The following is a 24,167-nucleotide window of genomic DNA, read 5'->3' on the forward strand; positions in this document are numbered from 1 at the left end:
ATTAATTTTCATACTTGAGAAGATATAAATGAAATCAATGATATTGCTCGAATATCCAATTCAAAAGTATAGGTTTGGCTAATTACTTCGTATTTAATCTCCTGGGGCTTCGTATATCTCTAAGCGAACTGAATATTTCAAAAATCGAGAATTCAATACAATTTTTAAAATTATTGCTGGGGCGGAAAATCCCACTAATTTCCGCATTTCTACAGTAAAATCGACAATTTTAGCAATGATTTCTATGAGGATCACCCTTTTCCCGACTCTCAAAGTGATGCTGATGATGATTATGACGTCTATTCAAAAAGCCTCATTACTGAGAGTATATTGAAAATGTGGCAAACCATTACAAAGGCATAAACTATTATACATATACTAACAGGATTAAAGAAGTGACAAACAGTTGTAAAGGTATATACACGTCTGAAACGCATTGCTAGGGAACCACGGTAACCAAAGTAAACGTTCGGAAAGTGATTGCTTAGGCCCAAAAACCATTGTTGCCGGACAGTTTTTTGCCCATTTGGGGCATCTGCCCTGGGCTGACGAAATTTTAAAGTAGCCTATCGTTCAAGTCGGGTCCCATTTGGTATATATGCAAATTTGGCGACGATCGATCTAAAATTGTAGATTTGTATAGAGAACATACACACACACAGAAAATCAATTTTATATATATAGATTTCATTTTTCTCTTAGTTAATCCTGATTGTATGTATCCTCAATGTCTTCTGATGGATTGTTTCCATAGAATGTATATAGTTTTTTCATTTGTTGAATAAATAGAAGATGCTCTCGGACACGACCCAGCCTCCTAGGAGGTAACGAGAGGAAGTTGTTTTGCACAACAGCGCTGGGCGTGAGCGGTCATCGATCAATCAATCTTCGGCTTTCATTTTCTTTTTTAGCACGCTGACAGATGCTGGTCCCCTTCCATCCCGATGCGAAAAATGGTTTTGGAAGTGCATATTAGTTAGGGCCCATCCGCCCCCTTTAACTTTTATTTTGTTTTCGGCATGCGTACAGTTGCTGGCTCCCTTCCGTCTCAAACTGAATAATCCTTCCCTTTATCTTTAATTTTGATTTTGGCACTCTGACAGTTGCCGTGACCCTTCCGTCTCGAATCGAAAGATGTTTTTCGCATTTTTGATATAAGTTCGGGACCCTCCGTGTCCCTTTGCTTTAATTTTGTTTTCAACACACTGACAATTGCTGGGCCCCTTCCGTCGCAAATCGGGAAATGCTTTTGGCACGGGGATATGTTGGATTCCTTCAGAGTTCCTTTGCATTTAATATTGTTTTTGGCACACTGACAGTTGCTGGATCCTTTCCGTCTGAAATCGAAAAATGTTTTCCGCACTAATAAATTAGTTGAGGGTTCCTGTCCTATCTCTCAATGCCTTTAATTATGTTTTCGAAACGTTAACAGTCAGGGGCGGCTCGAGCTTACGTGCCGCCCCATGACGACCCTGGAAGGCGAGTTGTGGTCATTTCCTCTTGATGAACATCTTCTCTACGGCCATGAAAGGAGCTTCGAACAGCAGTGACGTCACGAAGGCTGCCATGTACGACATCATCAGGAAAGCGAGGTACAAAGTAGTCTGCAATTAAAGAAAATTCCTAGAATGAACCTGCTGTAACTAGGGAAGTGCACCGTGTGTATGTCGCTGGTTTTTGACAAAAGTGTGCCGTTGGAAAGTCGATGAAACTACCCGTCACAGATGCGTCTTTTTCGAGATAGAGACCAGTTTATCTCACCAAAATACAGGGTACACAGCTTCAGAGGCGCATTTATGATTCTACAGCTTGGTGAAATCATAGCACGGGGAAAAAAATTATGACAATTGTCCTGGGTCCCAGGGCTGGAGCCATGTTAGCCTCATCCTTGTGGGGGGGGGGGCATGCATACCTGCTTACTGTTTTGGTCTCTCGCATTGCCTCTTGACTTCAAAATTTGCTGCCCCCTCCGAATTCGCCGCCCTGGGCTAAGCTCACTAAGGCTCCCCCCCCCCTTCCCTGCATATTTATGGCATAGATGTTCAACCCATGCCCCGCGTTCCAAATATGGCCCTCGGAGACAACTGATTTGGCCTCGACTTCAAACCGAATATTTTAAAAACTAACCGAGCAGCACATTTAAAGATTACTCGAGTGATTCACTGCGGATTGTCAGATCACAGGAACCCGCATTTGCAGATCACTTGAGTGATCAGCGGCACAGTTGCAGAGCACTTAAGAGATCCTCGGAGCAGTTCCAGATCACTCAGGTTGCCCACGGTATATACAGGGTGATTCAGAAAAGATGGGAAAAACTTCAAGAAGTGATAGTACACACCAATACAAACAATTGTCATCAAAGAATGCATGGTCTCACATGAAATGAATACGTGCCAGCGCGTTTCGAAACGGCCGCTCCGCAAACGTTAAAACAGTATTCCTGTTGAAATTTATCAATCCGAAATTGATGCTGAGGTAATACTTGAATGCCCCCCCCCCCCAAAACCACGTCAAGTCCTTCCCAACGATACCACTTTTGTCAAACTCGGCGACTGACACCTCGTGCACTTCCCTGGTAAGAGTGTTAGCGAACCGATAGACATGAATTTAACCAAGAGATTCAGAGACTCACCGACATGATGGACGTCACTTGTATCGATTTCTGCAGTGACTGATAGTAACCAATGATTATGATGGGGTGCACGAGGTACGCGCAGTACGTCAGCCGGCTCAGTGGCATGAATACACTATGTGACAGAATTCTATTCACGAAACCTGTAAATTCCAATACATCGAGAGATTATCGATCGGTATAACAAGGCGTATACACATACACAGAATAGAACAGGACGGGCCAAGCACGACCAGGCACTGTTGCTTACGCAATATAAGCTCATTGCGCCGGATAGTGTGTTCGTGCTGTGCCGTAGAAAATTCTGAGTTACAGGGAGGAAAGAAAAACAATAGGGTGTCCCTATCATGGGACCTGAAGGACCCATAGCCATGTATGTGCATTCATATACAATTACAAAGAAACATGTGAGAGGTCAGACAAAAAAAAATAGAATCTGATTATACAACGAGTTTAAGGGGACCCCTATCTTAGGGGGTACCTAGAGGATCCTTTTAAAATATGCATTCACATACGTGTTTCACATAATATGTACAAAAGGTGGTGTAACATTTACGGGGTGGTTGCATATAAATTGCACTACTCAGGCGTATGTAGCGCGCATTTTGATGAAACTTGGCATATATATCATATATGAACCATAGGGGAAAACGAAAGATTCAATAAAAAAATAGTTCAACTTTTGACCACTTGGTGAAAAAGTAGCGTTTTTTTTTATCGCAGTTGTCTTTTCTCACGGACCACATAACATACAGGGTGTTTCGAAAAGAATCACCCGATTCTAAATGCGTATATTACGAAAAATATTGAACACACATAGACACTTAAGATTAATTTTATATTACATGGCCAATCAACGTTTTTTAAAAACCAAATTAAAGGTGCTCAATATGTCCATCTTGGGATGCACGGTAGTCAAATTCTTCCCAAACTTTTACGAGCATGTTTGCATCCACTGCGAGTGGATTTCTGCTGTGGATTGCGTGCGAAACTCTGTCGGATGCGCTGCACATTTTCGTCTGACATGCGAGGACGGCCAGGGTTTTTCACTTTACACAGATAATCCGTGTCTCGGCATTGTTTACGCCATCGCCTAATCCTCTGAGCGGTAGGAAGTTAGGGTATTGTCGCAGTAAATTTGTAGTATTTCGCAGTATTGTTGTATTAAGCAGGGTATTGTCGTATTAAGCAGGGTATTGTCGACGAAAAGCACGATGCACACTTGGTAGGGACTCCCACTTCGCGAAGCTTAGAACACAAAACGATTTCTGTTGTGCAGTCACCATCTTGACAAACACTTAACATGCGGTCGAAGGAAGAGCGTTAGCGCTACCTGTCGGCAACTGCGTGAAACTCGAGGGGAAACTCTACCTATACATTATTCGATCAAAACGGATTAGAAGCTGAATGGTTATGATTTTTTTTAAATTAGACGATTCTTTTTGTAACACCCTGTATATACAAAATTTCAATTAAATCCGTCCACTACAGCGCGCTGAATAGGTCGGAGTAGTGTCACTATAGTCCAACTGACACTACTCCGACCTATGTAGTGTATTTTATTGAAACTTGGTATATACATTATTTGGACCATGGGGGGAAGAAAATAACCACGATGAAAAAAGCGCCACTTTTTACCTGGTTTGTAAAAAATTGAACTACTTCTTTTATTGAAACTTTATTACTCCCCCCACCCCTTCATGGGGTCCAGACCGCCTATATACCATTCAAAGTTCCATCAAAATACCTCCACCAGAATAGGCGCTATATGCGTTTTGTACGTCTGAGTAGAGTCAATTTATGACCACTCTGCAGTATAAATATACACTGAAGAGCCAAAAAAACTGGTGACCTGCCTATTATCGTGTAGGGCCACGACCTCCTATACGGTTATCTAGGTGGTCGTGGTAGGGCCCCCGCGAGCACGCAGAAGTGCCGCAACACGACGTGGCATGGACTCGACTAATGTCTGAAGTAGTGCTGGAGGTAATTGACACCATGAATCCTGCAGGGCTGTCCATAAATCCGTAGGAGTAAGGGGGAGGGGGGGAGATCTCTTCTGAACATCACGTTGCAAGGCATCCCAGATATGTTCAATAATGTTCATGTCTGGGGATTTAGGTGGCCAGCGGAAGTGTATAAAGTCAGAAGAGTGTTCCTGGAGCCATTTTGTAGCAATTCTGGACGTGTGGGGTGTCGCATTGTCCTGCTGAAATTGTCCTAGTCCGTCGGAATGCACGATGGACATAAATGGGTGCAGGTGATCAGACAGGATGCTTACACCACATTCAAACTTACTTAATTCTCGATAACCTGCCATTGTAGCAGCAGTAACCGATCTAACAACTATGCCAGACACTTGTTGTGTTATACAGGCGTTGCCGACCGCAGCGCCGTACTCTGATTGGTTCCATATCTCTTTATTTGCATACGCATGTTCACCAGTTTTTTTGGCTCTTCAGTTTATACACAAAAGTGAATGGTGTAGAATGCTCCAATACACAGCAGTACATCAGAAGAATTCAGCCACTCCTCGATTGGGGGGGGGGGGCATTCAAGTATTACGTAAGTAAAATTTTGGTCATTTTAATCGCCCTCCAGCCCTCATGTCAGCAAAAGTAAGCAAAGCACTGACCCCCCCCCCTCTTTGTCTGCAAAGAAGGGCCAGTCTAGACTAACGCTGGTCGTTATTTAGTAGCAATCACTCTACCTGAATTAAAATACCGGGAGGATGAGCCCTTTCAATTTACATACATACTTCCGGAAATCATAGATCATTTCCGAATCCATATTCTCATACCCTTATTGCAGTGTTTCCCTAAATGTGCACGCGGCTACTAGGGCGTCTACATCCTTTGTCAGGGGCGTCGCGTTGAGCTGGAGATATTGATTTTGTGCGCCTATTTATGCTTTGAAGTTTTTATTTCGTACGTGGAAATGTTTATCACAGTATTTTAGGGAGCCGTAGACGAACCATGAACTGAGCAAGGCAGTCGCAGGAGGCAAAAGTTTGAGAACTTCTGACCTATTGCTTACGTAATCATCATTCGAACTCCTCCCCAACTTTATCATGATTCCTTAAAAACGGACCCCCCCCCCCCCCTTACGAATAGGATCCGCTCCGAGTATCATCCGTATAGTGAAATTTCACCAATTTAGCAAGAATTCGTTGTTTCAGAATCAGGTTAAAACATTTTTGCTGCATCTCACCAAGGGCGATCTGGCCAAACGAGCGCAAAATATCTCGGTTCGTAACTCGATCGTTCTTATGTCGAGGAGTAGCTGTAAATAATTCCGTTTCATACCTCCATTTTCAGTGACGCACGTGAAAACGACCCAGGCGATTCCGGCAGTGAACAGCGACGGGGAGAGGGCGTTGTAGAAAGCTGCTAACGGGACATCGATGTCCACGTGGTGCAACCCGTAGATCATCGGCAACGTCAAAAGAGCTGCGGAACACCAACCAATCGCTTGAACCGTCTGAAAATGCAAAGTCGTATTAAGTAAGCACCAGCCACAGATTGTTTCCAGTCTCAATCAATCAATCATTGTTCGAGAGCACAATCATAGTCTCTTGATTGGGCACTCTTTTAACCTTTGCGGTACCATACAGCACCTCCTAGAGATAGAAGGCCTCCGCAGTCTGCTTGTGACATCAGTAAGTAGTCCCATTTTCCCTCAGAATATTCAGGGGAAAAAAAATCAGTCAAAAATCACTGCCTGTATCATCGTTGTAAGGAAAATAAATGATCGGGCTAAGAATTGGCGATTTCTATGTCCCACATACAATCACTATGCGGCATTTGTGAGCCAATCAGGAAGATTCTATGCCAAAATAAGAAAAAACGAAATGGGATGCTGTGTTTCAAATGACGTTTATGGCAAACACTGCAGAAGCCTTCTATCCCTAGGAAGTGCTGTACCATATCGAGGTGGAATCGACACTAGGTTAAAGCCGGTACTTCCTTATTGTAACAGCCCCTTACTATTACAGGAAGGTATTTTTTATAATACTGTGAATCTGGCTTCTTAGCAGAACTCATAAGTACAAAAAACGCAATAGCTAGAATATCCACGGGCATTCCTTATTACGTGGGGGAGTTGATATAAACTACGAACTGTGAAGCAACGAAGTACCGGAAGAAACCTCTGGACCGCAAAGGGTTAAGTCGGAAAAATGAAAATTGACTCACCATGGGCAGATGGCGTTTCTGGTCCCTTTCTCTATAAATTACGTAACCAACTATCATCCCAACTAAATAAGGTCCGATCCGTATGTACGGCTTAATGTAGAATTTCAGGAAGAAATCATTCATTCTGGAAAATGAACAGTTACTAGTTAATTCAGCATAAAGGGTTAATTCTGGAACACTATCATGAAAATGACGGGATGATATAATACAGTCGAATCCCGTTATAACGAATTCCAAGAGACCGGGGAAATCACTTCTGTCATGCCATCACAGGCATGAATTTGCATTTTTATTTTCGTACTCGACCCCGATCGCAAAATTTACTCATACATCTCCCAGGCACGGTAAACACCAGAAGGCACCGGTTACAGTGACCGCTACTGTACAAAAGGACAGTCACGTACACCATCGGCGAGCTCACTCCTGTACACTTGGCGAGCTCGTCATCGCCAAGGTGTGAAAATGCTGAGAGAAGCCGGGCACCTAGCGTGAGAGGATTCAAGATGGCCCTAAAACGACGAGGTTCTGTTTGCGGGACCTCCTGATGATCGTGCTTACTGCTCTGAAAAAGCTCGCCACAGTGCAACTTGAAATGTAGTTGATGTCACTAAGAGGACAGAATATTAAGCTTATGATCGGAAACACATAACGACGATTAATGGTGATGATGTTCCTGTAATCCATCTGCAATTGTTGGTTTGCATCGGCACCGACGATCATCAGCATAGGACATTCCCATCATGAACTTTGTTTGAAAACTTTTTCCTACGATGATCGACAATAATATTTATGAGGTACCTCATGGGATTTTTTTTTTTTGTACACATTTTCATTAATTTAATGCAGAGCCAATGATATAAATAGATATAATAATATGATCAATAATATGATAATATGATTTAAATAGATACAAGTCATATATGTGTAAGCATTTTCTTTTTGAGAGAATCTCCCTTATGCAACGCTAAAATAAATGTGATTTTTATAAGTCTTGATAACCACACTGAGTTTCCGGATGGAAGTAATTCTTGATTTTTTTTTTGTTGTCTTGCCATTTTTTACCTCTTCCCCCTTTTCAGGTATTCTCCACTCCGGTGACAAATCCATATTTTTATTTAACATCACCTTATAACTATTTCACCACATGGTGCCGTGACCAGGATCATGTGGTTATATTAGCTATTTTAAACATAAGCTTTAAAAATAAGAATATCATAAGATCATATGACTGACCAAGTGGTTGGACACCACACGAGTGACCAAATGAGTGACCGCATGTAGTCTGTACCGTTTGTAAGACTGACCAAGTTAGTAGGTGAGTGACCGTATGATTGGATCTCGTGTGTAAGCGGGTGCTACCATCCTGCGGAACAATTTAGCTGTAGGAAAAAACGATAATTAAACAATTTTTTTTTCACTTACCTCACCGTGAATCCTTGTATATCAACGATGTGGATGAGAGCGAAAAAGGGTGAAAGGAACTCGTAACTCCAAGAGACGGCGATCGCGCAGATCCACGAGCCCAACATCAAACTGCCCACTAAGGATAAGCCCACCTTGTGATTCCTAAAATATAATCATAACATACGTGAAAATCTTGTTTTCCTAATAAATTCAAGGGTTAGACGACGAAACCAGTTGATTCTTACACACATACCTCCATAGAGGATACAATAAGAGAGGGCTAACCACGTAGAACTGCATGTCACATGCCAAGAACCAGCTCCAACACATACACTGCAATTGGAAATTTTATCAGGTTCTCTGATGGATATTTAAAAAATAATAATAAAAGAAACTTTTGTGTGTGTGTGAAAGATTTTAATCTACAATCTAATTTTGTTCGATTCAGTTGTTCGTGGTACAATGCATATTTCCGTAATTTGTGGATGGTGGTGCAATGCGTATTGTGGTGCATTGATACGCGCTATCTTCCAACGTGCGATCCCCTGTAGCGGTTCTAGTCCGCACGTGGGTACACAAACTTCCTTTGTGTTTCCTTTCTTTACTTTCTGTTCGTTGAAAAAAACCGATTCCGTACGGGTCGAGCTCAAACAGCTCAGGAGTCGTTCACAAAACCGCACAAATTACTGAACAACCAATCGCGAATGCTTACTTTGCATGAACCGGACGCTAATGTAAACGCGTCTTTACCAATGGTGGTGCAATGCGTATTCAGCTGTATAGCAGATGGCTCTGCATTGCGTATTGCGCTGTATTACCGATGGTAGTGCAGTGCGTATTGTTTTGTATTGCGGATGGTTGTGCTGCAATGCGCATCGTGATGCACTGCGTATTGTGCTGTATAGCAGATGGTTGTGGTGCAGTGCGTATTGTGCTGTATAGCAGATGGTTGTGGTGCAGTGCGTATTGTGCTGCATTGCGATGGTTGTGTGCAATGCTTATCGTGGTGTATTGTGTTGTATAGCAGATGACTCTGAATTTCGAATTGCGCTGTATTACGGATGGTTCTGCAGTGCTTATTGGTTTGTATTGCAGATGGTTGCGCTGATATGTGTATCGTGATATATTGCGTGTTGTGCTATATAGCAGGTGGCTCTGCATTGCGCATTACGCTGTGTTACCAATGGTGGGACAGTGTGTATTGTGCTACATTGCGGATGGTTGTGAAGTAATGCATATTGTGCTGCATTACGTATCAAATTTTTTTTGAAAGATTTCAATACATAATCAAACTTCGTTCGATTTACTGATTGATTGTCGATCGTACGAGAATATCTAGTAGGAATGTTTACTCACCGTTTTATTGGCGAAGTTGTTGATGTATAACATGTTCCACCACCAGGACTCACTGCAAAGTGCTTCGTTGCCATTCGAGGGCCATAACGGTCCGTCTGCGACATACTTCATCAAGGCGTAATTGAATCCCAGTACGATGGCGTAGACTGGAGTCAATCTATGTAAGAGAGAGTAAGAGAGAGAGATTCAGCATCTTCAGTAAGTATCGGCTCGACGTTTCTCCTTAATCTAGGAAACATTGAAAAATTAACCCTTCAACACACATATGCTCAATCCGTGGCCCGCGAGCCAAATGTGGCTTTTAAAGTCATCTGATGCGACCCATGACCTCACATAGTTTTGATGAAATAAGCGGCTCATTTCAGATCACTTAAGGGACCTACAGCATATTCAGAGATCACTTGAGTGGCTCGCGGCACGTTTTCATACCAATGTTGTGGCCCGCACTTTCGTAAAGGTTGAAAACCCTTGCTTTAACTGCCAAGACCACCGAAGACTGCCCAGATAGGGAAGTATGGGGTATATTTTGACATTGAGGGGTAGGAAAGAGAGAGAAGATGTAAAGCTCTCGTCAGAAGTGGGAACCGGAGAAACACAGGTTCAAGTCCCAATGAAGGAGAGATATTAGCTATTATTATCGATATTAGAGTCCACTTTGAGAATAATTATCTTAGTGTTAAAGAACTACTACTACTATTTGACCGTAAATGCACCTCGTACACATTCCTCTGCGAAATTTCTAACGAATCGGTTCATGCCGGAACGTGTGACGTGAGTGTATGCATGGCACCTAACTTATTTCATCAGAGCTGTACTTGTTACGTGTTCTTGCTGTCATCCGCGTTCCATGTTTTGAAGTGAACTTGGAATGCATTAATTTTCATGTTATGTGTAGTATCATGCTGAAGGTCTGCTTGCTCTCTGTGGAGAGGCTTTTTCTGGTTTAATGGGAGACAGGCTCGCAGTCGCGCCTCGAAGTTGATAAACCGTGAAAAACGAATTTCAGCTGACCATCACTGTGCCGCCCTCAGGGTTCGAACTAGGGCTTGGAGTCCAGCACGATGCCCTCACGACTGCACATCGGCTGTCTTTTAAGAAACTGTAAAATCTTCCCCAATCAGTGTGCAAATTCCTCTGCCCACGACGTTTGGATTTTCTCCAGCATGGCCACGCCTTCCGGTGCAATGGGCTTTCATCGCACAAGCGACAGAGCCTGATCGTTCTCGGTTCACATATTATATGACCCGTGCATGTTCAAAAATTGGTAGTGAAAATGTTAAAGAGCACGTTTGCTCATTCACCTCGCATTTTCGTGGCCAACGCGCAAGGCAGCAACTAAGCGAAGAGCAGGGTCTGATGCCCCTGGCACTGGAGCAGTGGGAAGCGAGCTTAGAATATCGTTTTTCAATTAAAAATTACGGATCGGAAGGCAGCAAAATGGATACCGGCAACAGGGCGGCAGAACAAATTTTTCTTTCTACACTCATGTCCATAAATTAAGGATAATTCAGAATCACACGGAAATTGAAATCTAAAGTAAAAATTTCACCTGTAGAATTATCACACACATCTGCAAGAATGATATGCAAGTTTCAGGAAGCCACCAGATGATGCCGATAGTACGTCACAATGACGAGAGTGTAAGAGGAGGGTATATAAGAAATGGTGGCAAAGAAGTGAAATTGTTCACAAGAGTTCTGTAAGGCGCTCAATGCCATAAGCGAATAGTTATGACACAGAGGACGCATGTGGATGATTTTTTACGTGGTAGAATTATCGGCCACCTGGAATGTGGGCGTACTCAGATGGAAGTATCCGAGGAACTTGGAATTGCCCAAAGTGTCATCTCCAGGCTTTGGCAACGATTCCAAGATAACGGAAATGTCAGTGGACGTTACAGTACAGGTCGCCTCCGAGTTACAACGCCGAATGAAGACCGGTATTTGGCAGTAACTGCCAAAAGAAGCAGACGGAGCACAGCATCCGACCTGTCTCGTCAGCTATCTGCAGCCACAGCTATCATCAGTACCACAGTTTCAAGGCAAACCGTGTACAGACGTTTGGGAGATATTGGTGTATATGCTCGCAGGCCTGTCAGATGTGTTCCGCTCACGGCAACTCACTGTCGGCAGCGATTAGCCTGGAGTAGAGAACATGCAATGTGGACATCGTCACAGTGGGCTTGTGTGATGTTTTCCGACGAGTCCAGGTTTAGCTTGCAGTCTGATTCACGTCGGACTTTCATACGGAGAACGCCAGGTACCCGTTACCACGAAGACAACATCATTGAACGACACCGTTACGGTGGTGCAGCATTGCTCGTTTGGGGTGGGATTATACTGGGTTCCAGAACAGATCTGCATGTTCAAACCGGAACTATGAAAGCCCAGATTTATCGGGACATCATTCTGGAACAACATGTACGTTTGTTTAGGGGTGCCATGGGCGCAGAATTTGTGTTTATGGATGACCTCACCGAGCAAACATCGTAAACGAATGCCTTGAATCTGAGGATATAACCCGTATGGAATGGCCAGCATTTTCACCTGACTTGAATCCGATAGAGCATGTGTGGGTCATGCTTGGCCGACGAGTTGCAGCCCGTCAAGTTTTTGTAAAGGAGATATTTTTTACAATTGCTCCAGGGAGCAAAAATCGTCGTTTTTATGAATGGTATCATACATACACCATCGTTTTTGTTCTTTATCTTTTGTTTAATAAATGGGCTTTATGAATAAGTAACGTTTGTTTTGTTTCTGAACCTTTATTTGCCGCAGCTGGCATTATCCTCAATTTATGGACATGAGTGTAGTTGCGGCCCTGTCAACACGCACAACATTTACATGATAATCAACATACAGGGTGTCCTGTAAGTGCTAAAGCGGTCTCATAAATGGTTAAATGGTTTGTAGTAGAGGTATGGTTTCAGTTTTAAAACATGTTCAAAAATTACCCTGTACCACTTTCCAGAATAAAAATACAGTGCGTCACAAAATACAAAAAAAATCTTAATTGTTTTACGCCCCCCCCCACCCCCCGTTTTCTAACTTCCACTTGAAAAAATGTTTACCTGCCTTTTCTGAGTCCAACAAAAGATATCCTATGTTTTTAACTGGAATATGCGCAGAGATATTCTAATTCAAAAACCGAAGATAAGTTGGGCAAGGGCAGAAAAATAAGGGAGAAGAGCGTTGTCCGTTAGTTTTTGCTGTTACCTCCCAACTTTTCTCTGGTTTTTGAATTATAATATCTCATCGCACACTACAGTTAAAAACATGGAATTTTTTGTGTTGGCGTCGGGCAGCAACTTCCTCATTGGAAGTTAGAGGACAAGTGGCCGTATAAAAATATGGATGTTTTTATTTTGTTATACACTGTATTTGCTCTCTCACAACTGATACAGGGTAATTTACAACCGCCATTCGAGCATTTCTTAAACTGAAACTATACCCATGGCCCCACATCCTGGAGCAGGGCCCGTAGGCTTTTCCGGGCCCAATTTCAGACTTTTCACGGGGCCCTTCTATATTATAGTCAACTAGCTATAATACCCGGCGCTGCCCGGGTTTTCTTCAATGAGGTTTTTTTTGGATCACGTGATATCTCCCTCTCTTTTTTTTGAGGGACATACAAACCGTGTCCAAGTTAACCAATATGGCGACTTCTTGCGCGATTCATGAAATAAACAAATCTAGATTTACACAGAAACGTACAAATGAATATATATTTTTCTTTTTTGAAGGGGCGCTAGGTATTTCGATCCCCCCCCCCCCCGAACTTATCCATCTGTCTGTTCCAGCTTCCAAAAATCCTTAGTTAAAGCTGTGGAATTTTTTCGATGCACTTTTCACGGGCTCATAACTAATTTTAAAATATCCTAACCCACATGAATTTATGCAAATAAATATCAAAAGAGACAACATGGAGACATTAATTTTCATACTTGAGAAGATATAAATGAAATCAATGATATTGCTCGAATATCCAACTCAAAAGTATAGGTTTGGCTATTTACTTCATATTTAATCTCCTGGGCTTCGTATATCTCTAAGCGAACAGAATGTTTCAGAAATCGAGAATTCAATACAATTTTTAAAATTATTGATGGGGCGGAAAATCCCACTAATTTCCGCATTTCTACAGTAAAATCGACAATTTTAGCACTGATTTCTATGAGGATCACCCTTTTCCTGACCCTCAAAGCGATGCTGATGATGATTGACGTCTATTCAAAAAGCCTCATTACTGAGAGTATATTGAAAATGTGGCAAACCAATATAAAGGCATAAACTATTATACATATACTAACAGGATTAAAGAAGTGACAAACCGTTGTAAAGGCATATACACGCCGTCTGAAACGCATTGCTAGGGAACCACGGTAACCAAAGTAAACGTTCGGAAAGTGATTGTTGAGGCCCAAAAACCATTGTTGCCGGACAGTTTTTTTGCCCATTTGGGGCATTTGCCTTGGGCTGACGAAATTTTAAAGTAGCCTATCGTTCAAGTCGGGTCCCATTTGGTATATATGCAAAATTTGGCGACGATCGATCTGAAATTGTAGGTTTGTATAGAGAACATACACACAGACAGACAGACAGAAAATGAATTATATATATATAGATTACTAGCTGATACCCGGCGACGTTGCCCGCCCCGTAAAAAATTTATATATGTATAGCTTATTAATTACTTCTTAATCAAAAAAATTTCTGCATCAAGTAAGAGAAAATTACTTTTATTTTTAAATATTTTAATTAAAATCTTCAGGCAATCGCTTGTGGATACACAATATTTTTTCTTTTTCCATCTGGTGTGTAGATGTACAAATTTTTGCTATTACCAACACGCGAACAGGTGACGAAAAGGTGTGAAAAACAGGGCTCAAGTAAGTTGATACCTGCCACTGCTAACAACTGGCCTTGCACTTTGTTGATTGTCATGGCAAAAGCTAAACGAATCGGGAACTGTAATCGCTTGAAAGTGAATGACATTTCTTCGGTGATAATTGGGATACGTGGAATGAAGACTTCTTTTTCTTTGTAACATCCAGTTATAATCGTTGCTTCAATGATGTAATTGTGCAATTTCTTCACGCAGAGTCTGTTGCCATAGCAGAGTATCGGTGTCTCCAAATTTCTTAAAAGCATTACAGGTGCTCCGACTTTGAGGGTCAAATTGTGTGGTGGCACACACGGAATATCCAAAGAGTTCAGAAATTCTGCAGGATACAGAACTGTCTGCGCTGTGTCTGTGACAGTGTCAATCGATTTGTAAGATGTGGAGTCTCCCGGAATAATTTTTAGGATTTTTCCGTTGATCTTGTTCACACTCATTTTTCGGTGCCAGAATCGCACTCTCACAAAGCCACTCATGGTTTCGGTGATTTTGTTGAATGTTTGGGAACACTTTGTCTGCAAGTTCTTGAACTGAGTTTATATATATAATAACTGACAAAATCCATTTGGGAACGTTATCAGTCCAGTCAGTCCAGTGGGTCTACGGGAATTCTTCCATTGCCAAGTTTGATCAACTAATGTGAAAATGATAGCAGTGCTGAGTCATTTTGCAGTTGAACTCGCATGTTGGTGGATAATGATAATTTTTTAGCTTCGTGCCAGAGTGTTGATGTCCTAACAAACTCGAGGCGACCACCGATAGACAGAACCTTCACTTCCAACCCATCTCACTAATGGCAGTAAATTGCAATGTAGCGATATGGCCAGAGTTGGTGTTTGGTGAAGTAGAGTGCTGATGATTTGAGGCAAGCATTGAGTTCATCAGCTGGCGTAGAACATTTTTATTCCCTGTTTTATCGTCGTAGTTGTTGTTCTCTGTTGTTAGTGACGTCAGATGTCCAGCTTCTGCAGCGAATATTATTCAAACTCCTTTTAAGCATTTTTTAAATTGAAACTATACCTCAACGATGGGTGGTTGATGAGATAAAGGCCACATTAGCACTTACAGGACACCCTGTATACATGCAAGCAAAAATATCTGGCACTTCCAGGGTTTTCTTCAATTACTGGGAGTATTGGAAAAGAGCCAAACCATTATAAAGGAATAAACTGTAATGATGGCAGCGTTAAAGATGTGACAAACCATTGCAAAGACATATACACGTCTGAAACGCATTGTTGGGAACCACGGTAACCAAAGTAAACGTTCCGAAAGTAATTGTTGAGGCCCCAAAACCATTGTTGCCCGGCAGTTTTTCGCCCATTTCGGGCATTTGCCCAGCTCTGACGAACTTTTAAAGTAGCCTACGGTTCAATCCCGGACCTGTTTGGTATATATGCAAAATCTGGCGGCGATCGGTCTAAAACTGTAGATTTGTATAAAGAGCATACATACATACATACATACTTTCACATCTTATATATAAGACTAGCTGATACCCGGCGACGTTGCCCGCCCCGTAAAAAATTTATATATGTATAGCTTATTAATTATTTCTTAATCAAAAAAATTTCTGCATCAAGTAAGAAAAAATTACTTTTATTTTTAAATATTTTAATTAAAATCTTCAGGCAATCGCTTGTGGATACACAATATTTTTTCTCTTTCCATCTGGTGTGTAGATGTACAAATTTTTGTGATTACCAACACGCGAACAGGTGACGAAAAGGTGCTCAAATACAGGGCTCAAGTAGGTTGATGCCTGCCACTACTAACGACTGGCCTTGCGCTTTGTTGATTGTCATGGCAAAAGCTAAACAAATCGGGAACTGTAATCGCTTGAAAGTGAATGACATTTCTTCGGTGATAATTTTGGGATACGTGGAATGAAGACGACTTCTTCTTTGGCACATCCAGTTAGAATCGTTGCTTCAATCGTTGCTTTTCCTTCTTTTTTACGGGCGTGCCATTGCAGAGTCTCGGTGTCTCCAAATTTCTTAAAACCATTATAGGTGCTCCGACTTTGAGAGTCAAATTGTGTGGTGGCACACCCGGAATATCCAAAGGAGTTCAGAAATTCTGCAAGATACAGAACTAAATGTCTGTGCCGTGTCTGTGACAGTGTCAACCGATTTCTAAGATGTGGAGTCTCCTGGCATAATTTTTAGGATTTTTTCGTTGATATTGTTCACACTGTCATTTGTCGGTGCCCGAATCGCTCTCAGAAAGCCACTCATGGTTTTGGTCATTTTGTTGAATTTTTGGGAAGACTTTGTCTGCAAGTTCTTGAACTGAGTTTAACAACTGGCAAAATCCATTTGGGAACGTAATCGGTCCAGTGCTTGGGTCTACTGTGAAAATGATAGCAGTGCTGAGTCATTTTGCAGTTGAACTCGCATGTTGGTGGATAATGATAATTTTTTAACTTCGTGCCAGAGTGTTGATGATTTGAGGCAAGCATTGAGTTCATCAGTTGGCGTTGAACATTTTTATTCCCAGTTTTGTCAGCGTAGTTGTTGTTCTCTGTTGTTAGCGACGTCATACGTCCAGCTTGTGCAGCGAATATTATTCAAATGCCTTTTACGCATTTTTTAAATTGAAACTATACCTATACGATGGGCGGTTGATGAGATAAAAGCCGCATTATCACTTACAGGATTACAGGACAACCTGTATATAGGCTAGCAGAAATACCCGGCGCTTCCCAGTTTTCTGCAATTAAATTGGAAAAGAGCCAAACCATTATAAAGGAATAAACTGTAATGATGGCAGTGTTAAAGATGTGACAAACCATTGTAAAGACATATACACGTCTGAAACGCATTGTTGGGAACCACGGTAACCAAAGTAAACGTTCCGAAAGTGATTGTTGAGGCCCCCAAAACCATTGTTGCCCGACAGTTTTTCGCCCATTTCGGGCATTTGCCCAGCTCTGACGAACTTTTAAAGTAGCCTACGGCTCAATCCCGGTCCTGTTTGGTATATATGCAAAATCTGGCGACGATCGGTCTAAAACTGTAGATTTGTATAAAGAGCATACATACATACATACATACATACATACTTTCACATTTATATATAAGATAGCGTGAAAATTCAAAAGATTATGAAAATTGCCCCGGGCCTCAGGGATAGAGCCCCGAGCGTTGCCTTTGTGGGGGCCATAACTATACCTCTAAGAGGGACGGTTGATGAGATGAAGGCCGCATTAGCACTTGCGGAACGCACACTGTATACTCACACACGCAACATGGCATTTAATGAAGCAAGATACTCACCGCCAGTAGCGATGGAAGTAGTACATTCCCCAAGCTATTTGGCCATCTCTCTTGTCGGCTTCACGTAGGAACAGGAACGTCAACAAGAAACCACTTCGGTTGTACACACACATGCGAAGAAATGCAATTCATTTAATATTTGAACCAGTATAACTCATGTATGTAAATTCTAATCACTGAGATAATTCTAACCTCAACAAGAAGAACGAGTCGACAGCAAACACTCCGTGCGTGATCACTTGGAAAGCGGCGGTGTCAGCTATGTACAGGCTTTCGGGTAATCCCACTTCATTGAAGAAATATACAGTATCATTTATTTTGAAAAGAGAAGGTAGGCTTTCTCAAGGCGGGAGTTTAGAATAAATTTCATACCTTTCGGGCTGTAATGCCGTGTTCCAGACTGCTTTCGTAGCAGTCGTTTTCGTTCACTACTGCGGTGGACATCTTCAGAGCTGTTTTTTGGTGAGCGAGGAGACGAAACGACCTCTTACGGTAACCGTCGTCGACTGACGCTTTCGCTGGAGACCCGGAAAGCTCAACTTCGTCGTTGGAACGTCGAGCAAGTGACGTGTAGATGTTGATGGGACGTGGCGACTTCTGATTGGGTGAGTGAGGATTGGAGTTGGGGGATGAAGATATCTTCAGAAACCCACTTCTACTCCCGACGAAACCGCGAAGCAATTGATATCATTAAGCGCAGGGATAATTTCAACAGGAAGGAAGAAGGACTGCACTTGAGCAAGATGTGACACCCGGCAATCCGAAACACCAAGATCAGGACGGTTAGAAAATCAACTCTTCCGAATTCGGACAACCCCCCCCCCCCCCCCCCGTTTTCGCATTTAAAGACTCCGATCCCCACTTACACAATCAGAAGTTGCCATCAACATTTACGCGTCACTTGCTCGACGTCACAACGACGAAGTTGATCCTTCCGGGTCTCCAGCGAAAGCGTCAGTCGACGACGGTTACCGTAGGAGGTCTTTTCGTCTCCTCGCTCAACAAAGACAGCTCTGAAGATAGAAATGAATTACCTTTTGGGTTAGATAATGCAATTGAAAGCCGACGTAGTTGAATCCATCCGTGGTTCTTTTAAAATTTTGGGTTCAACTACGTCGCGCGGCTTTCAATAGCTCTGAAGATGTCCATCGCAATAGTGGACAAAACGTCTGCTATGAAGCAGTTTGGAACATGGCATAACAGCCCGAAAGGTATGAGATTTATTTAATTTTTTTGATCATATATGGAATCAAAATCCATCTCTTCTCTCCGATGGAATATTACATCCGGGCGATTCACGGAAAATTCACTGCTAGGAAAACTCGCAGAGCAAACAATTTACCGGCAACAATTCACCGTAAGCACGAAAAATACCCCTATAACTAAGATCCTATAGTGTTGTCTCTTATCTATAGAGGGTGGTGGCACTACTTGGGGATCCCACGACGGTGAGATTTGCTAATATAATTTTTTGAAGTGCAAGTATGTAAATTATTCGGCTGGTACTTTCAAGCTACCGGCGTCAACAATCAACTAATAGCTCGTCCATGTACGATACCTTTCAACATATATATGCGCTCCAAGGTTGAAACATTCTATCTGCTTCCACAGCTTAGATGGTAGAGCACTCGTCCGGTAAACGAGAGACCGGGATTCAAGTCCCCGTGGGGGCAGTGATGAATTTTCTTCCTTGTAATCTTCATCTCCACCAATAACCAGTCTCTCAATGAAACTTGTATTGACAAGTGGAGAGGACATTTCTAATTGTATAGAGGCTTGGTTAATGCGATTAAATATACCTTGGTGAGCTCATCCAACGCTCCCTAAAGAAGAGGGTGTTGGCTCACCGAGGATGGGAAAAAAAGCTTTCTGCTCAGAGTGGCGTCTAATCGTTAAAAAAAAAACGGCATATGGAACAGTAATTGGCTACAATGACAATACTGACGTCGCTCTGCGCATTAATGGCGGATGGTGAGTCGGCCTTGATCTTTACATAGGTTATAGGAAAAGCCGCGGAATATCGCTTTGCCCGGAAGAGGGCCCGTGGTGCTGTGGAGACGGCCTCGTTCGCCACATAGCACAAAAATTGGACAACGGTAAGTTTTTTTTAACAAAGCCTCTTACATGACAATCCAGAATTCAGTGAGAATGCGAAAGTATGGCCGAGTAAGACCCACGACAGGCTGAGAAACCGTATCCCGTGAACGCAACGGAATTCGCCTTTGTTGCTGGTGTCGAGTATCTTGGCACCGTTGGTGAGGACGCAGAAGCATTTCAGGAACTGCATCAGTTTACGATGGCCAACATTACCTGCAAGACACACCAAAACATTATGGAAATTCTGTTATAGTCAAATACGTATGTACTTTAATAAAGCCAGTCCCCGACTTACGATTCTTTTTAAGTTCTTAACCAAAAGTTTTTGGTGATCTTGGTGACATCAGGCAGCAATGTTTCAACCAGATCCGCTTTCTGCTCTCAAATCAGCGGATGGGCGTGATTTCGACTCGCGAATGACAATGTTCAGAACGTATCCTGTTCCGTAGCTCAGGGAGTGTATGTATTGGTTTCTACTGCGTTTTGTTTTTGGAACAGGTAATCTTCAACTTTTTGTTTGCGAGCATCGTGCCGATCTCCGAAGATTACTACAAACAGTGCTATAACATATGTGTGCTGTATTGCCGATGATGATACATCGCGTATTATGCTGCATTGGCGATGGTGGCGCATTACGTATTGTGCTGTATTGATGATGATGGTGGTGCATTGCATATCCAGATGCATTGCATGTACAATGCTTATCGAAATGCATTGCATGTACAATGCTTATCGAAATGCATTGTGTGTGCAATGCGTATTGTGCTGTATTGTCTATGGTCATGGTGCAATGCCTATTATGCTACATTTCCTATGGTTGTTGTGCAATGCGTATTGTGCTGTATTGTCTATGGTCATGGTGCAATGCCTATTGTGCTACATTGCCTATGGTTGTTGTGCAATGCGTATTGTGCTGTAAACCCGGTACATGCAATGTAGGCATGTGTAGTGCTTTCAATGACTTTTTCGCGTCGGTTTTTAATGGAGATAATGATATTCGATATACGGGTGTTGCATGGGGTAATAAAACGCTCAACGATATTCAAGTGGAAGACGTGGAGGTCCTAAATCTTCTAAGAAATGTATGTGCAAGCAAAGCACCAGGACCAGATGATATCTATCCCAGGGTTCTCAGGGAAGGTGCTAATGAATTGTTGGGGCCAGTCGCACAGATATACAGGAGTAGTGTTGCTGAGGGTATCGTCCCGAGAGATTGGAAACTGGCTAACGTTGTTCCGATATTTAAGAAGGGTAGTAGAGAAGTGGTGTCTAATTATCGTCCAGTGAGTTTGACGAGCTCCCTCTCGAAAATTTTGGAAATTATCATCAAAAGGCAGTTTGTGAAGTGGATAGACGAGAATAATGTATTGTCGGATAATCAGCATGGGTTCAGGAAGGGGAAGTCATGTGTAACTAACCTCCTTTGCTTCTATGATTACGTGACTAAGGCTTTGGGTAAGAGCAAAAATGTCGACGTTGTTTACCTTGATTTCCAGAAGGCATTCGATCGGGTCCAACATGGCAAACTCTTGAAGCGTTTACACGAGATTGGAATAGGGGGCAACTTGCTGAATTGGATAGAATCGTGGTTAAGAGATAGGTCGCAACGAGTTATGGTGAACGGGGAATTCTCTGGTTGGACAGACGTCACAAGTGGAGTTCCTCAGGGAAGTGTCCTTGGCCCCATACTTTTTTCACTTTTTATCGACAAACTCGATCAGTGTATCGATGGAATTACTAGCAAATTCGCAGATGATGTGAAGCTAATGGGGGTAATCGGAAATGAAAACGATAGGGAGTTGCTCCAGACCAACTTAAACAAGATTGCAGCATGGGCAAATGAATGGAGCATGACGTTTAGCGTAGATAAGTGCATGGTCGCTCATTTTGGTTCGAACAACCCACGGTTCTCTTACGAGTTGAATGGTGTCACTATCCCGGATGCAACTAGAGTCACCGATTTGGGAATTCTCATTGACGAGCGACTTAAGTTTTCTGAACATTGTTCAGCGGTTGTCAAAAAATCGAATAGAATGCTTGGTCTCATTTTCAAAAAGGTCTCTTCGCGTTCTCCTAAAGTCATTCTTCCGCTTTTTCGAGGCTTAGTTCGTCCTGGACTGGAGTATGCTGTAAGGTTTTGGAGACCATACCTACAGAGGGACATAGACTTGGTTGAAGGGGTGCAGAGAAGAGCTACGCGTGTCCTTATTGGCACACAGGGCTTGAGTTATGAAGAAAGACTTCATTTTTTGAATATGTTTACATTGGATGAACGCAGGTGTCGAGGAGATATGATCGAAGTGTTCAAAATTTTCAATGGGATGGATAGGATGGACCATGAACTTTTAGTACACCGCCAATCGACTGCTTTTACAAGGGGACACCAGTATCGATTGGTGAGGGACAATGCAAGGTTATGGTGTCGCAGGGAATTCTTCTCCAATAGGGTTGTTAATAAATGGAATAGCTTACCCCCGGAGGTAGTAAATTGTAACACAATTGACACGTTTAAAAAGAAATACGATAACATGTTGGGGTAAATCGAGAAGCTATCCATTCTTAGAATAAGACAACCATAAGTATTCTTTATGGGCATTGTATAATATTTTATCATGTGTATATATTGTTTGTAATTTGTGTTAATTGCATTTTTAATTGGGTTGCTGTATTTTTGAAACATATGACAACCATATTTTTATGGGCATCTTTTTATCAGCCACCTCGTTGGGCATTTTGCCTGTTGTGGCGTTGTATTTGTATTTGTATTTGTATTGATTATGGGGATGCATTGCGTATTGAAATGCATTGTGTGTATTGTGATATTTTGCCAATGGTAGTGCATTGCGTATTGTGCAGTATTGCTGATGGTTGTAGCGCAATGTGTATCGTGGTGCATTGCGTATTTTGCTATTTAGCAGATGGTTCTGCATTGCGTATTGTGATGTATTACCGATGGTGGTGCAGTGCGTATTGTGCTGTATAGTGTAGATGGTTCTGCATTGTGTATCGTTGTGCCCATCTAGCTCAAATCGAGACATTAGTCGATAGCCGCTATGTTAATGCGAGTTTGAGAAAATGTCAAAGCCTGCAGGGGCTATTCTTCTGATGAAGGCCTCGTACGGTGCTCAGGACTGGGAAAAAGTCGAATTCCCCCCCACCTAGGATCAGAAGAATGTATATTTCTTAGCATTGTAAATTCATACTCATGTGTTCATTGTGCCCAATGTCCGATGCCATGATGTCGCCATTTCCAGCTTCATTGACTTTTCCATCGATATGCAAGTTGTTTCCACCATTGATGTCCAAGTCTATCTGTGGTTCTATTAGGTCCGGCTTGTGCGAGAATTTGCGCTCGTAGATGGTCAACAAAGTTCCGATCGTGGCCAGGGTCACTAATATGGAGATTATTGTCCTGAAAATTGAAGAACGAGGGAGGTGATAATGTACGTCAAGATGAATTTCTGCAATGGAACCCAACGTCGCAAAGGACTTTCATGCTCAGCGCTTGTTAATATGAACTTTAGGACTTTCTTCCCCCTACCCTTTTTTTTGACGCCAATGAATAAAGTAATCCTGAGATTTAGAGGGAAAGAAATATTTTCAACTCATAGACACATACGTGCATTTAATTATGTACAGTAGAACCTCCCCTATAAATCGCCCATATATGATGATAGACCTGAGTTGTGCTCGGTTAGAAAGAGAAAATAAAGAAAGCCCCCCCCCCCCATCCTAACAGACACTCCCCGTTAACGAACACTTTTCTGTGATCCCCGGTCCCTTAGAATAGGGCTTATCTCACTCCCTGTTAGAGGAGTCCGATAGCGGACATAAAAATCAGACGAAATTTCTTTTTTTTTTTCCTTCCAAACTCTAATTCAGCGGTTCTCAACCGGGGCTCCGTGTGCACTTCCCAGGGGCTCCGCGGCCACTCGAGGATAATAAAATAGATCAATAAATTTTATAAACAAAAAAAGAGGCCTAAAGGGTACCGTCGTATAAATAATATACTAAAAAGGGCTCTTCGAGTTAACCAGGGCTCCGCCATAGAAATTATACACTGAAAAGGCGAGTCAGGAAATGTTGAGAACCGCTGCTCTAATTTATTAATTTTTGTTCATAAGCCAACATTACAAAACTGATAATGTTAATTTTTATCTTCTTTTTACACTTATTTTAATATAATTCAATTTTTATTGAAAAATACGTGTGGTACGTGTACAATGTACGGGTAAAAGTCATTAATTGGTTTAATGAAGAGAAGAAAAGTTATAAATTTTTCCATATTTCTTATATAAGACTTTCCAA

The 24,167-nt window shown here is 42.1% G+C and overlaps 1 protein-coding gene across 1 annotated transcript in view; it reads right to left on the reverse strand.

The window, feature by feature from the left end:
* Positions 1–1,362: 1,362 nt before the first annotated feature.
* The window catches only part of LOC149081015 (nose resistant to fluoxetine protein 6-like), a 28,104-nt gene continuing 5,299 nt past the window's right edge, over positions 1,363–24,167 (reverse strand). Inside the window, exons 5-15 of the mRNA XM_089237752.1 lie at positions 23,063–23,271; positions 19,887–20,072; positions 17,955–18,048; positions 17,763–17,855; positions 9,586–9,742; positions 8,483–8,562; positions 8,248–8,391; positions 6,826–6,949; positions 5,938–6,112; positions 2,633–2,775; positions 1,363–1,604 (exon numbers count right to left, since the gene is read on the reverse strand). Of these exons, the coding sequence (XP_089093878.1) occupies positions 1,491–1,604; positions 2,633–2,775; positions 5,938–6,112; positions 6,826–6,949; positions 8,248–8,391; positions 8,483–8,562; positions 9,586–9,742; positions 17,763–17,855; positions 17,955–18,048; positions 19,887–20,072; positions 23,063–23,271 (1,519 nt within the window). The 3' untranslated portion in view covers positions 1,363–1,490. The remainder of the gene's footprint in view (positions 1,605–2,632; positions 2,776–5,937; positions 6,113–6,825; positions 6,950–8,247; positions 8,392–8,482; positions 8,563–9,585; positions 9,743–17,762; positions 17,856–17,954; positions 18,049–19,886; positions 20,073–23,062; positions 23,272–24,167) is intronic.

Source organism: Pholcus phalangioides, unplaced genomic scaffold (genome assembly GCF_987345545.1).
Source record: "Pholcus phalangioides strain wild (caught in Gottingen) unplaced genomic scaffold, Ppha-v1.0 ptg000010l_1, whole genome shotgun sequence".
NCBI classification, from domain to species: Eukaryota; Metazoa; Arthropoda; class Arachnida; order Araneae; family Pholcidae; genus Pholcus; species Pholcus phalangioides.